The following is a 15,504-nucleotide window of genomic DNA, read 5'->3' as shown; positions in this document are numbered from 1 at the left end:
GTGAAAAAAGCCAGTCACAAAAGGCCACAGAGGATTATATGAAATTTCCAGAATAAGCAAATCCCTAGAGACAGAAAGTAGATTAGTGGCTGTCAGAGCTGGGGGAGGGAGGAACGGGGTGTGAATGCTATCAGAATATGGTTTCTTCGCGAGTGATGAAAATGTTCTAAAATTGATTGTGCTGATGGTTGCATAACCTTGTGTATATACTAAAAACTGTTGATATATATTTTAAATGGATGAATTGTATGGAAAGTGAATTATATCTTAATAAAGCTTTTGTTATAAAAAAAGAAACTCAGAGGAGAGAGGCATATTATTTGAGGCAAGTTCTACAAGGTTCATTGAGGAAGTGCTGTTTGAGCTAACCGGGGATCAGCTTGAGGGTGATCGCAGATGGACTAGGGAGAAAGGGGTTCCTGCAAAAGGAAGAGCGCAGACAAATGCACAGAGACATGAAGGAAGGTCACCAGCAATGAATTATGATAGGATGAGCTGTGACTTTGAGCTTCTGGGGGAATGATGGGCTCATGAGAATTTATAATTTTTGAACAGGTAATGCATTCACATAGTACAAAATGGAAAAGTCTCAAAAAGGCGGCCAATGAAACAAAAATCTCGCTCCTGTGTCTGTCTCCCACTCACCTAGTCCCCGCTCCCCACACTGGGCAATCACTGTTGCTAGTCTCTTGTATGTCCCTTAAGAGATATATTACACACATATACAAAGAAGTATTCATATGGGTTGCGTGTAAATGGGATTGGAACCTCATCAATGTCTCATACTTCACTTTTAATATTAGCCAAAATCTTAGAGATCCTCCCGAATTCGTATACAAAGAATATGTTCATGTTTTAGTCGCTATTTAGGATGTACCACCTTTTATTAACCAGTTTTCTTTAAATGGACATTTAGGTTGTTTCCCATCTTTCCTTCTTACAAAATTCTGTAATAAATAAACATATATATATATATATATATATATATATGACATATCACATATGTATGAATTCATCTGTAGGTAAAGTTTCTAGAAGTGGAATTGCTCCATTACAGAGCTTGTACTTTTTAAAATTTTGATAGATATTTGATAGGTATTGTCACACTACCCACAATAGAGGTTGTACCAATTTATACTTGCATCAGCAATTGGTGAGACAGCATGTTTCCCCACATTCTGGGGGTGTGTTTGGAAACATCATCAGAGATCATTTCATATAGGGCCTTGAATACAAAGCCAGGAGGTTTGAACTTGATCCATTGACCATGGACACCTGTTGGAGGGTTTAGGCAGTAGGTGAGGATGGGCAGTTTGAAGTTTTAAAAGCTTATTTTCATGATGACATCAAATAAATATTGTAGGAAATTTTTATTCTCAAACAGGCATGAGTGGTAATGTGATGAGTCAGAGAGCAGAAAAAAATCTCCGTTAGGATTGAAGCCATGTTGGGGAGAAAGTGATTATCATCTGGGCACAGTGGCCACAGACAATGGGGTTGGATATGAGCTCAACTTGGTTTCTTTACTATCCATAACTCTAGCTTTCCTGCCAGTTTTCTTTTATCACATACTTCCCACAAGCTGATGGTTCCTCGTGAAACATTTAGCCCTGAAGGGTAATGACATAAAAACCAATAACAAGGAATTTTTATCAGAAGCTAATGGTTCACCCAATGACAAGCAGACAAGTGATACAGCAACTTTATCTTTCTCTACAAGACCTTTTTGCAAATTAATTGGATTTGGAACTGCATGGAACAAAGAGATGGCGGAAGCAAAAATGCAGACACATTAACAAGATGTGCATTAACAAAAATGCAGACACTTAACAAGATGTGCACTAACAAAAATGCAGACACTTAAACAAGAAGTCAGTCACTATTATGTGATACAACAAGAGAAGGAAAGATGGACGGCAGCCAGTTGTGAAGGCAGGAGCATATGAAGGACCTGAGAGCCAGGCCCATCCAGATGCTCCAGCCGTGGCTCAAGGATGAGCACCTTGGCCTTGGTACTCTTGGGGCTTGCCCTGGGGTTTAGGGCCATTACGGCTAAGCCAGAGGATGGCAGCTTTTGCTCTAAGAGCCAAGTGGCTTTCAGAGATGCTTGCTATGAATTTGTGCCTCTCGGCCGCACCTTCTATGGTGCCCAGAGCTGGTGTGAGGAGCAAGTAGGCCATTTGGTTTTTATTCACGGTGAAGCCACCCAGCTATTCCTGCAGAAGCACCTCACCCAGGAAGGGAACGATGGATTGGACTCACATGGAACTTGGCTTGGAATGATACTACAGAAGGTAGGTGCCACGATAATTTTGTTTTATGGGGAGCTTGTGGCTGTGATTCTCACCATAGTTTCTTACCCAGAACTCCATGGAACAAATTAGTATGTCCCAATTCTCATGGTAAGGAGACCCTCCTTTTTGGTTGTTTTGTGGATCAAATAAAAGAATTCTTGTGCAGTACCTAGCACAGAATCCAGCTTGTAGCTGACATGCTAGAAATGTCCCTTTCTTTGCTTGTGCCTAAGACTAGCTATGGCTTCTTCAGTTCTTGCTAGAACAGTGCCTGGCACTGTCCTGAGTTCTTCACGTCCATTTTCACAGTGAATCCTTATCATAACCGATGAGACAGTTATGATTGTTGTCCCTATTTTACAGATGGGAAAACAGAGTCTCAGGAAATAATGACTAAGCTATTTTCAAAGCACTTCCACATGTCCTTCCCCCACTTGTTATGAGGCTGAAGTGGGTTAAGGGCTTAGCACAGCTCAATTCACACTAGACAGTCTCATGGTAACAGTCGTCCTGGAAACCCTTCCTTATCCTTCGCTCGGCGAGGACCCCTTCCTCCAACCCCCGCACGTTCCGGTGAGTCCTCCTCTTTGCACCTGTAGGATCTTGTCCACACATTTAGGAGAGCACTTGTGGCATGACTTCAGTTTTTAGGTGTCTTCCCCCCGGACTATGAGTTCTTCAAGGGGAGGAACCATTATTCTGGCCGGTTCTGTTTTCCTGGTGTCCATACACAACAAAAAATGGATGTCCGTATTTAAGCCTTACCCCTGCCCCATGAGGCAAGCACTGCTACTCTTGTTTTATGAATGAGGAAAATAAGTCCAGAGGCATGAAATGACTTGTTCAAGATGACAGCGTCCTGCTACCTCCCATTGCCCAGTAGAAGCTGCTGGGTTTTATAAATGAGTAGCTTGGTCTGGGCTGAACACCTGTAGAAATGTACCAGCGTGGACGGAAATACTTTAATAAAGGAGCAGCCGGAGAAGCTCATTTTAGGAAACTCACAGCCAAGAGATTTGAATTCTAAAATGCATCTTCAGGCAACATCTACTGAATGGTTTCTTGCTTTGTAGATGCAGAAATTGTGGATTTCTGTATATCGGACACCCATTCACATGCAGTTAAAGGAGCGTGTCTATTTAAAATCTCCAAGGGATACTGCATGGCTGCTACAGGAAATGGGGTAGATCTGATACGTCCCAACCTCCATCGCTCAGTGTTATTTAAGAAGCAAGGGACTGTCCTGGCTGTGTGCGATATGATGGCATTTATGTAACTAGATTTCAGGCATTCATAAATGTTGATGTATGGATACAATTCATCCTGGAACAATTTTCAAGAAACATAACAATAATGGGAGTAGTCCATAGGTTGAAAGAGGGAAGATGTTTTCACTTTATACCCTTTTGTGTTCTTTGAATTTTTTAACCATATGTATGGATTTCTTTTCCTTAAAAAAATGGTAAATGTATTTTTGAGTCTTCACAGTAAATAGTTTATAGCCAGTGTTTTCTAGACCTCTGGTGTACCTCTGTATTACACACACACACACACACACACACACACACACACACTTCTTCAACAATCATGTTGGTGTATTCAAGGCTCTGAAGAGTACCAAAATCATGAAAATTGCTTCCACTTTAATTCAGTGCTGCCCAAGTATATTTGACAAGGGCCCCTGCTACTCTCTGGAGTATGTCTTGCCATCCCGAGGCACAGTTCTGTGCTCTTTTTTATTTTATTTTTTAAATTAAAAAAATTTTTTTTAAACCTTAAATTTTTTTTTTAAATTTATTATTATTTTTTTGGCTGCATTGGGTCTTCGCTGCTGCACATGGGCTTTCTCTAGTTGCGGTGAGCGGGGGCTACTCTTTGTTGCGGTGTGCCGCCTTCTTATTGCTTCTCTTGTTGCGGCGCACGGGCTCTAGTCGTCCGGGCTTCAGTAGTTGCAGCATGCAGGCTCAGCAGTTGAGGCACGTGGGTCCTAGAGCTCGCGGGCTTCAGCAGTTGTGGCTCATGGGCTTCAGTAGTAGAGGCTTGCAGGCTCTAGAGCACAGGCTCAGTAGTTGTGGTACACAGGCTTAGTTGCTCCGTGGCATGTGCGATCTTCCCGGACCAGGGATTGAACCTGTGTCCCCTGCATTGGCAGGCGGATTCTTAACCACTGTGCCAGCAGGGAAGTCCTGTGCTCTATTTTAAATTGTGGTTACACATTACTAGAAGCATCATCTATTTAATCAAACCTCTTTGTATGGGCTCTTGGGCTCGGCACCCCGGTTTGTAGGCTGAGACCTTATCTTGGAAGATAGTGGCTAGGTGATGCCCCTTCACTGGCATGGGACAGAGAGGCCTTCAGCCTGTCAGCACTGCCTGAGCACCCACGGCATACAAGGAGTAGAGCTGGGGCAAGCTCTCTGCACACCAGGATCAGAAGGACCCTTCCAAGTCCTGGTGGTCATATTCCCATCCCAGGGCCCAGGATCTGGCTGGACACCTCAAATGTGAGCTACAGGATCTGGCGCCGAGGGCAGGATGCTTCTGTAACCAACCCATGGGGCTACAATGGGAGAGACCCTTCCTTTGGGTGGTTGCCCTCGGACAACTGCATGCAGAAGTTCGCCTTCATCTGCGAGTTTGGTGAGCTGGCCTGTGCTGTGGGGTCTCCCTCCTTCTTTCTTTCTCTGACTCTCCCTCTGTCTCTATCTCTCTGCATCTCCTTCTGTCTTGTTCTCTCTTTTTCTGTATCTCTCTGTCTCTGTCTCTACCTCTCTAAATGCCCACAATCTCCGGCTGTGTGATGCTCTGTGTCTCACTTCATCTCTCCAGCTCATGTCCTGCTCTCTCCCTGTCCACTTACCTGCCTACCTGCCCTCTAGTCTCACTTGTCTCTCTGTCTTCCCCTCTCATAGCCCACATTAGAGGGAAGTGCTCAGCCCTATCTTCGCTCCCTTTCCAGTCTTCCCATGAAGAGACATGTGGTCCCAGGAGGCTGTTCTCACTCACCCTTGACTCCCACTCCCTGGTCAGCCTGGCTTTGAGCCCCTCACCCCGCATCCCACTCCCAACTCCCAAATCCTCCCACGCTCTGCTCTTGTGCCCTTTCCAGCTGCTGCCTGTGGTAGGCCCCTTTTGTGGGCCCTGGGAACCCCTTCCTGGGGACTTTGTGTGCGAGTCCCCGCAGGAGTGGCCCGAGACCCACACTGGGTCCTGCCTGCCATGGGGGGCCTGGTCTTGGAGCTGAGCTGCCTTGTGGTCCCCTGACCCTCAAGCCAGCCTTGACAGAAGGTTCTGGGCTTCCAGATCCAGTCCCCTCCCTGGTTCTAAGCCCCTCATTGGAGACTCTGGTGCCCAGGCCCCAGCCTGGGTTCAGACACTTACGGGACCCCTGCTCTATTTCCCCCACACTCAGCTTTATAGATGCCATGCAAGCTTAACTTTCCTGCCTGGCCGATTCGGAAAAGTCGAAAGCTTTGTGGACCTGTGGGTTGTGCAACTTCCTCACTTCTTACCAAAGCTCCCCCCCAAACCCCATCCCCTGCCCCACCCCCACTGCAAGCCTGTCTCAGCACCGTCAGCCCCTAGGGTCTTGCAGTCCCTGGCACGAGGTCACACTAGGAAGAGCTAACATACATCCAGGAGTTCCAGGCACTGAGCTGTACATGCGTCTGTGCACTTATTCATCACACAGTAGAAATACCTCCATCATTCTGTCGCAGGCCCATGATAAAGCTAAGAAAAGTGATGCTCAGAAAGGGTAAGTTCCACACAGCTGGGAGGTGACGGAGATGAGACGTGAAGATCAGAGAGAGAGACTGGGAGACACTGTGCTGCTGGCTTTGAAGATGAAAGAAGGGGCAGCCTCTAGAAGTTGGAAAAGGCAAGGGAATAGCTTCTCCCCTAGAGGCTCCAGAAGCAACCAGCCCTGCCCACACCTTGATATTAGCCCAGTAAAGCCCGTTTTGAACTTCTGACCATAACTGTAAGAAGATAAATTTGTGCTGTTTAAGCCACTAAGTTTGTGGTCATTTGTTACAGCAGCCATTAGGAAATGAACACAGATTTTGATCTCAACCCCTGCCCTGTGGCGGTCCCACCAGGCAGACGGGCCTGAGTCTGAAGCCAGTGTTTCCTACTTTCTGCTGTGCACATCTGAGCCAGGTCATTCTTTATCAACAAATGTTTACTGAGCATAGACCACATGCCAGGAGCTGGGCTGGAGTGGGGTTTCAGCACAGTGACCCCACAGAGCCCGATGTTACCACAGGGGAGGATAATAGTGCAGCTCATAGGACTGGTATGAAGACTCAATGAAATCACTCATGCATTCAACAAATGCTAGTTTAGCATCTATGATGTGCCAGGCATTGTTTTCAGATAAGTCTCAAGGAAGGCACTCGAAACAGGTGGAATGATAATTGCCACTTTTACAGCCCTGACCCTACACGTACAGATTCATTTGATCCTCCTAACGACTCTATGGGGTGTGATATTGACTCCCCCCATAAAGAGGAGGCACGGAGAAGCTGAATAACTTGCAGAAGACCACACAGCCCGAGAGTGGCTGGGCTGGCCCTGACCCTGGGCAGTCTGGCCCCAGAGCCATGCTCATGCCCTCCACATTGTTTCTCACCCCTGCTGAGTCAGCTCCCACTGTGTCCTTGCATCTCACAGTCCTGACCCCTGAGACCCCTCTGCTTCCCATTACCTGGGCACTTGCCCATCTGTGACCACGAGCCCTCCTTAGGTGTCACCTTACCTTTGCCACAGATGTCGGCCAGAGTCTGGCCTGCGAGAACCTCAATGCCACCATGCACTATGGCTCAGGGGAGGTGATCCAGATCCAGGATACTTTCTATGGGCGCCAGACTCCCCATTATTGCATCCAGGATGCCGGGGACCCCTCAGACCTGGAGGAGGAATGCAACTGGGTCAGCGTCAAGGATGAAGTGGCAGGTAGGGCCCAAGGGCTCTGTAGCTCTGGCTGCAAGTGCAGGGCACTTCCTGGTGTCCTGTGCCCAGCAAAGGGGTCTGGAAGGATTGAACAATCTTCATATCTGACCTTGGGCTTCCATCATATGGGAAAATTAGCCAGTCTGCCCACAGCACCAAGCAGGGGAGTAAGGGGGCCGTGGCTCACCCTTCACCTGACATCAAACCCACCCGACGGGTCAGGTGGACATTTTGCTCTCCACCCCAACTGGGTGCAAAAACATTTCTTTCTTTTTTTTTAATTTAAATTTTTTTAATTTCGAAATACTTCAAACGCACGTACAAGAATGAAAAAAATTTCAGTGAAATCCTCTGGACCCACTACCCAACTTTGTCAAATCTTAGCGTTATGCCATATTTTCTTAAGATTCCCTCATTACAGAAATGAATAAAACATTAGATTCGTATCATCTGTCCTGATACATGTTGTACTAGTTTGTTTCACTTATTATGTAACTATATCATAGTTTGTCTTTTCCTCTATTGAGAGATGTGCGGATTGTTGCTTAATCCTTGCTATTGCGAACAGTCCTGAAACAAACAAACGTTCCAGGTGGTATCTCTCCTGTTCTGGATGGTATCTCTCCTTCACATGGGAGAGTTTCTCTAGGGTCTTATTTTTCTAAATCAGATTAAATCTGCCTCTGAGCCAGGTTTGTCTGGTGACAAGGATTTTTCCTTGGAAAGAAACTTGCACCTCTCCCCGCCATGTCTGACCCACATCACCCCTCCTCCCCTTAGAGCAGGCGTGGGGGAAAGAAATGCCGAAATCAGCCAGTTGGTTCTCTTCATCTCGCCTCGTTGCCCCAGCATTCCTGAGGCTGTGGCCCACCAAGGAGGAAAGGCCCGGAGGACGGGCCGATGGGTGTGCCTCCTTCACAGATGGAGCTCAGTGGGCTATTTCCTTAAAGGCCTAGATGCAAGCTTCCAAACCTTGTAGCCACACCCAGAGGGCACATTGGATGGGAGCCCTGCATCCTTTTGGGGAGGGCTGGAGGAGATCTGGGCAGAGCTCCAGGGGGGCTGTTTGTACCTAAGTGTCACCATCACTCATTCATTCAGTCAGTTTGCTGACAGATGTTTATTGAGCACCAAAAGTGTGCCATGCACTATCCTGGGCTCTGTGGATGCAGGGATGAATCAAACACAGTCTGTTCTTCGAAGGGGTCACAGTCTAATGGGGAGACAGAAACAAATACAGGCAATTACCTAGCACTGTGCTCAGTGTCACACAGAAGGGAGAAAAGGTGCTGTTTAGTTACTCATGCAAGACTCATTTTGTACCTGCTGTGTATCAGGTACTGTTCTGCGTGCTGGAGATAGAGCAGTGAACAAAAACAAAGCAAAACGAAACATTTCCTCTCTCTTGGAGATTGTAGTCTAGTGCTGTGGATGCACCTAGTAGGGTACAGATCTCACACGGAGGGGTAGAGCAAACTGGGTCCCAGCAGGAAAATCATGCTAGGTCTTCCAACAGAGGGAATTTAATGCAGGGAATTGGTTATCCAATGACTCAGTCACGGAAGTGCTGAGAAGCCGAATAGGGGATGATGATCGAACCCTGAGATTAGAGGAGCAGAAAGCCGCGACCACCCCAAAGGACTGGAGGGACAGCCATGGGGGATGTCACACCAAAACCAGAAGTCAGGGCCACCTGGCAGGTGCTAGAACCATGATCTGCGCCAGGGGAGCAATGACCACGGAGGGAGGGACGGGCCCCAGGGAGCTGGAGCTTCAGAGGAGATGTGGTGAGAGAGAGGGCAAAAAGCACCCTGCCCTGTACCTCTTCCCGTCTGGTGCAGGCAGACTTTGAACCCCCAATTTCCCACCCTAGTCCCTGGAACTGCGGGTATGATGAGATGCCATGCCCATGAATATGTTAACTTACGTGGCAAAAGGGTCTTTGTACATGTAATTATGGTTGCTAATCTTAAAATAGGGAGATTATCCTGGATTATCGAAGTGGGTACAATCTAATCACATGAGCCCCTCAAAGCAGAGAATTCTCTCTGGCTAGAAGCATAAGAGAGGGGTGGCAGATGGAGAAGTCAGTGAGATTCAAGTATGAGACAGACCTGACGCCTCACTGCCAGCTCTGAGAGACAGGGGGTCACATGGGAGGACTGGAGAGAGGTCTCTAAGAGCTTAGGGTGGTCCCAGCTGATAGCCAGCAAGGAAATGGGACCTCAGTCCTACAGTCCCAAGGAACTGAATTCAGCCAACAAGAAGAATGAGACTGGAAGTAGATTCCTCCCCAGAGCCTCTGTGACACCTTGATTTCAGCCCTGTGATACCCTGAGCAGAGGCCAGCTGAGCCCACCCAGACCTCTGACCTCCAGAAAGGTGAGGTAATAAATGTGCTGTTTTATGCCACTACGTTTTTGTAATTTGTTACAGCAGCCATTGGAAGTTAATACGTCGTCTTCAGTCTGCCATCAGTGCCTGCCAGTGCACAGGGCAGTTTGGGAAATGTAGTTCCCTGCAATTTGGAACCAAGTAGGGTGAGGGTGGATCTGTGGACCAACGGTCAAAGGGCGGGCCACCTTCCCAGAGGAGGTGAGATCTAAGCTGAGACCTGAAGATATAATAGGAGTCACGCAGGAAAAGGACAGCTGGGTGAATGGGGATGGGTGTTCTGGGGAGAGGGAGGAACCCATGCAAGTCCGAGGAAGAGCGTGGTAGGTGCAGGGAACTGCAAAGCACTCAGCATGGGGGGAGGTGGGGCACTAGTGCCTGAGGAACCCAGACCCTAGCCCCAGGATGTTGGGGAAGCACTGGAGGGTTTTGAGCAGGGGAAGATCACGGCCAGGTGTATTTTAAAGCTGCCCGCAGGCTGCTGTGAGTCCAAACAAGGGAGGTTGATGCCAGAAACCCAGGTGAGAGAGGCTGGAGGCTGGAGGGCAATGCAGATGGAGAGAAATGGATAGATTCCAGAAACAGAAGGACATACTGACAGGACTTGTCAATGATGGGGGTCCAGGATGACCCTGGCATTGAGAGAAGAGGCTGGGGGAGGAGCAGCTGGTGGCAAAGGTGGAGGAGGGAGATTGTCTTCATGTCCTAGGGCAGCCTTACCAAGTACCACAAACTGGGTGGCTTAAAACAACAGAAGCACGTTCTCTTGCAGTCTGGAGGCTGAGTCCAGAATCAAGGTGTCAGCTGGACTTCTCTACCTCCAAAACCTGCAGGGGAGAGCCCTTCCTTTCCTCTTCTAGCATCCGGCATTTGTCGGCAATGCTTGCCCACAAACCCTGGTAGGTGCATCTCTCTAATCTCTGCTTCCAACTTCACATGCCCTGTCTCCGTGTCCAAAGCACACCAGTCATACTGGATTAAGGGCTCACCCTAATGACCTCATCTTAACTTGATTATGTTTGCAAGGACCCTGTTTCCAAATAAGCTCATATTCACAGGTACCAAAGGTTAGGACTTCAAGACACCTTTTAGAGGAGACACACTTCAACCCAAATCAGAGATCAAGACCTCATTTCAGGATATGAGAAGCCTGGAGTGCCCTGTGACGTCCAAGTGGAGATGCTGTGTAGACAAGTGGACATACAGGATAGGAACTCAAGAGAGAGCCAAACAAGAGACATAGATCAAGGAGTCATCGGCCCATGGCTAAAAACCGGGTGAGGGGAGCACAAAACCATAACAGCTGGGGAGGAACCAGGGCCAGGAGAGCATCTGAGGAGGGGGTGGGGCTTGCCTGGCTAAGCAACCAGACAGGAAAAGAGCATTTAAATATTCCAAAGCCTGGAGCAAGCATGGGTTTCTAAGATGCGAAAGAGAACAAGGAAAGTGATGCAGTGCAGGGCAGAGCCATAGGATGCTCTCAAGCCAAGAAGGGAACCAGGGCCACAGCATCTGCCTGTCCTTTCTCCAGGCCTCTCTGTAGGCGTCTATTATGTCTACATGGGCAGAGGGAACGGATGTTGGGATGACCCTGAGGCCTCTGGCCTGGGGTCTCCACACTCCTCCCTCCTGTGGGCACCTGGTGCCCGTGGCAGACACAGGGTTCCTAATCTTGTGCCCTCTTTGCCAGTTCTCAGGATGTAGACCATCTGAGTAGATGCCACTGGACCAGTGGTTCTCAAAGTGGGGTCCCTGGGCCAGCAGCATCGACATAGCCTGGAAGCTTGTTAGAAAAGCAAATTCTCAAGCTTCCCTCCAAATCTACTGAATCAGAATCAGGGTCTGGAAATTTTTGTCTTCACAAGCCCTCCAGGGGATTCTGGTATTCTGAAGCTTGGGAACCATTGTGCTGGACTCTGAGATATTTGAGGGCAGGAATCCTACTTGTTTCTCCCCCAGCACCGGACTCAGTGCCCGGTCTTCAGTAGATACCAACAGGTACTTGTTGGGGGGATGGTGGGTGAATGAACGAATTCAAGGTCACTCATCTCTGTCTGACCCTATCCTTTAATGTCCTTCACACGGTGTCTGCTTCCGCTGGGATGTGGGTGCCTCCCAGGCCAGTGCCGGGGGGCTGCAGGCCTGCCAGGTGGCAGCAAATGGGACCTACTTTGGAGACCTGTGTCCCACCTGGGGCAGTTACCTGTGGGTGCAGTACCACTGCCGGGAAGGTGAGTCCCCAACTTGCCTGGGTGTGGGAATTCCCTTCTTATCTCTAGCCCTCCTTGGAGCAGAGGGTGCAGCTCTCCATGGGGGTGGATCTGCTCAGTACTGAGAGACCTCCTCACCCAAAACTGCTGCCCTGTGGCTTGCCCTCCCCACCTGGCTTAGCTGCAGGGTAAAGCATTTGAGGTTCAGTTGCAAAACAAGCCATCAAGCCAGAAGTTGAAAAACAACTGTTTTAACCCCAGGACACTTCAAATTAAATTTCATGGGGTGACCCAATAAACACAACAGACAAAACCAAGATTACTTGATTGGAAGGATTCCCACATGCCACACGCACTCAACCACCACCCTCCCTGTAGACTGCCATTTTAGAATGCACAGGAACTTTTACAAATCTAAAAAACCATAAAAATAACCCATATTACCAGAATTTGTACAAGTTTTATAAATCAAGAAGGAAGAATCCCTCCCTTCCATTCAACAATTCTACTCCTCATAAAGAAACTACTCAATTGTTTAGAATAAATTCTTCCCTGCTTTTTAAAGTGTTTTCATAGACATGGCTGTGTATGAATGTATAGATGTATATGTCTACAACTCAATTTTTTTCACTTAATAATATATCCTGGACATCTCTCCAAGTCACTACCTTATTCTTTTAATGACTGCATAGTATCCCATCATAAGATTATGTCAAAATTTATTTAACCCGTTCCCCTCTTTTTTAAAATTAATTAATTAATTTATTTTTGGCTGCTTTGGTTCTTTGTTGCTGCACGCAGGCTTTCTCTAGTTGTGGTGAGCGGGGGCCACTCTTCATTGCGGTGCACGGGCTTCTCATTACGGTGGCTCCTCTTGCTGTGGAGCACGGGCTCCAGGCGCGCAGGCTTCAGTAGTTGCAGCACGTGGGCTCAGTAGTTGTGGCGCACGGGCTTAGTTGCTCTGCGGCATGTGGGATCTTCCCAGACCAGGGATCGAATCCGTGTCCCCTGCATTGGCAGGCGGATTTGTAACCACTGTTCCACCAGGGAAGTCCAACCTGTTCCCCTCTTGATGGATATTTTGGTTGCTTCTGAGTTTCTGTTGTTATGGATCACTCTGCAGTGCTCTCTTGTGCATTCTTGTGCATATATCTTGACATACTCCTGGGATTACTTTTAGAGGAGAGATCCCTAGTAGCGGAAATGCTGGGTCACAGGGTACGCACATTTTAAATGTTAGTAGACATTGCCACATCACCCTCCAAGATGGCTGTATCGAGTTCATTCCTATTACAGTGTGAGTGCAAATTTCCCCTCAAGCTGGGACACCACATTATGCCATTGTCCAACCAATTAATCGGTCAGAACGGCAAATTCTACCGAATCCGTGAGTAATGGTTCAAGGAGCTCTGAAGGGGAAAGATGAGTCAGAGAAGGTTGGGGTCCCCAGGGGCCACCCAGGAGAGCAGGGTCCTTGGGGACAGGAGGAAGAGGGCTGCACGGAGGAGAGGGTGCAGGAAGGGGGGGTGGCACTCGTTTGCAGAACACACTTGGGTGGAGTAAGAGTGAGCAGGGAGGGTGTCTTGTTCTCTTTTCTGGGAAGGGAGGCCACATGGTTTGGCAGCACTTTCCGTTTGGTGGTTTCGCTCCTGGACAAAGGGCGCCCTTGGAGATCTGCCAGTTGCAGCCTTGCTCTCATCAGACAGACGGGTAGCTTAGGGGTAGGGGGGTGAGTTGGGTCTGGCTACCACACGGACCAGATTTTCTGTCCTGACTTTGATTTCAAATATCTTGTCCCTTGTGAATCAGTGGGTTCTGATCACCGTCAGTTTCTGATTTCTGAAGGGAAGGACTTCATCCAGCAGTATCCCCTGCCCGCCAGCTCCTGCCTCTGTGCCCAGAAGGGCCTGCTGCATCCTGAGTTTCCTCGGATGATCACGAACCCGTACCAATCAGGACCACGGTGGCTTTCTGACCAGCTCAAGAAAGTCCTTTTCATTTGCATTCAGCTTCTTACATATTTTCCCTTCTCATTTAAGTCAGAAACCAGAAGACTGTGCTGCACCAATCAGCCCATGGCTGGGTGAACCGCCACAAATTCCACCCCTCACCCCATCCTCCAGGCCAACTTGTGAAGCTCAAATTTGTAAAATTTAATGTGCACTAAATTGCTAATGATGATTCATCAGCCACCCTAGCCAAGGAGATTTTCCTAAAGGTGCTTTGCCTTTTGCCTTTTTAATCATTATAAAATACACTTAGACAATCAATGGATCCTGGTTAAATAAATTAGGGTACATTGTGCAGCTATTAAAGAGTATAAGGCAGCTCTAACTGAATTCATATAGAACAATCTCCAAAATATTCTAAGTGAAAAAAATGGAAGGTGCCAAATAGTGAACAGAGCACCATTTGTATAAATAGAAAAGTATGTACATGCTTGTGAGTGTGCAGGTATCTCTGGAAGGAGACCCAGGAGACTGGTAACAATGGCTGCCTCTGGGGAGCAGAACTGGGGGACTGAGGGGTAGCAGTCGGGGAGGGCTTTCTTTTCACTGTAGACCCTTTTGTACACTTCGAATTCTGTATCTGGGTCATGTATTACCTAGGAATGAAAAAATTCAAAAGAACTTTAAAAAGTAAAAATTTTAAAACTTTAAAAGCCCCACTAAAGATAAAGGTCAGGTAGATAGAAGAAAGTAGGTTTTAAACAGAAACATCTGCTTTGCAACGGCAAATGGTATTTTGAGTTTTGATGTGCAGGCCTGAAGCTGATGGTGTGCAATGAGAGTTTCATCTTTTTTTTTTTTTTTTTTTGCGGTACACGGGCCTCCCACTGCTGTGGCCTCTTCTGTTGCAGAGCACAGACTCCGGACGCACAGGCTCAGCGGCCATGGCTCACGGACCCAGCCGCTCCGTGGCATGTGGAATCCTCCCAGACCGGGGCACAAACCCATGTCCCCTGCATCGGCAGGTGGACTCTCAACCACTGCGCCACCAGGGAAGCCTGAGAGTTTCATCTTTGACAATGTCGCCATCTCCCTTACATGGCTCCTGTCCCTACATTGGAAACCTGTCCTGTATAATTAATATGGGTGATGGCCACACTTTCGATCCCTACTACCCCACAAGGTAAGAGTAATTTCTGAGCCTTGAGTAAAAATGTATCAGTCAGTTTCTGCTGCATAACAAAACACCACAAAACTTAGCGACTTACAATAATAGTTATAATTTTTCATGGTTCTTTGGATCAGCTAGGTGTCTTTTCTTGTCTGGACTAGCTCAGTTGGATGGCCTAGGAAGGCCTCATTCTTTTGTCTGGCAGTTAGCTGGATGTCAGCTAGTGGCATGTGTCACTCATCACCCAACAGGCTAGCCTAGGCTCATCTGCATGGTGGCAGAAGAGTTTCCAGCAGGGAGTGAAAGCAAGGCCCAATGTGTAAGCATTTTTCAAATCACTACTTGTGTCACATTTTCTAATGTCCCATTGACCAGAGCAAGTTCCATGGCCAAGCCCACACTGAACAGGTGGAGAAATAGTCTCCACCTGTTGGTGGAAGGAGAGGCAGAGTCACAGTACAAAGGGGCATACATACGGGAATGGGAGGAATGGTGCTCACAGGTTTTCTCAATGGAGAAGGTCACTCAAACAG

General features: G+C 47.8%; 1 protein-coding gene across 1 annotated transcript in view; it reads left to right on the top strand.

Moving 5' to 3' along the window:
• Positions 1–1,994: 1,994 nt before the first annotated feature.
• The window catches only part of LOC309837378 (polycystin-1-like protein 2), a gene marked incomplete at both ends in the record, with an annotated part of 78,740 nt that continues 65,230 nt past the window's right edge, over positions 1,995–15,504 (top strand). Inside the window, 8 exon segments of the mRNA XM_082677838.1 lie at positions 1,995–2,235; positions 2,238–2,294; positions 4,770–4,934; positions 7,065–7,250; positions 11,761–11,771; positions 11,773–11,893; positions 14,853–14,907; positions 14,909–14,983. Coding sequence (XP_082533964.1) covers positions 1,995–2,235; positions 2,238–2,294; positions 4,770–4,934; positions 7,065–7,250; positions 11,761–11,771; positions 11,773–11,893; positions 14,853–14,907; positions 14,909–14,983 — 911 coding nt within the window.

The sequence above is a fragment of the Grampus griseus genome (genome assembly GCF_964374135.1).
Source record: "Grampus griseus genome assembly, chromosome: 19".
Taxonomy (NCBI): Eukaryota; Metazoa; Chordata; class Mammalia; order Artiodactyla; family Delphinidae; genus Grampus; species Grampus griseus.
This window is presented reverse-complemented; position numbering and strand designations above follow the sequence as displayed.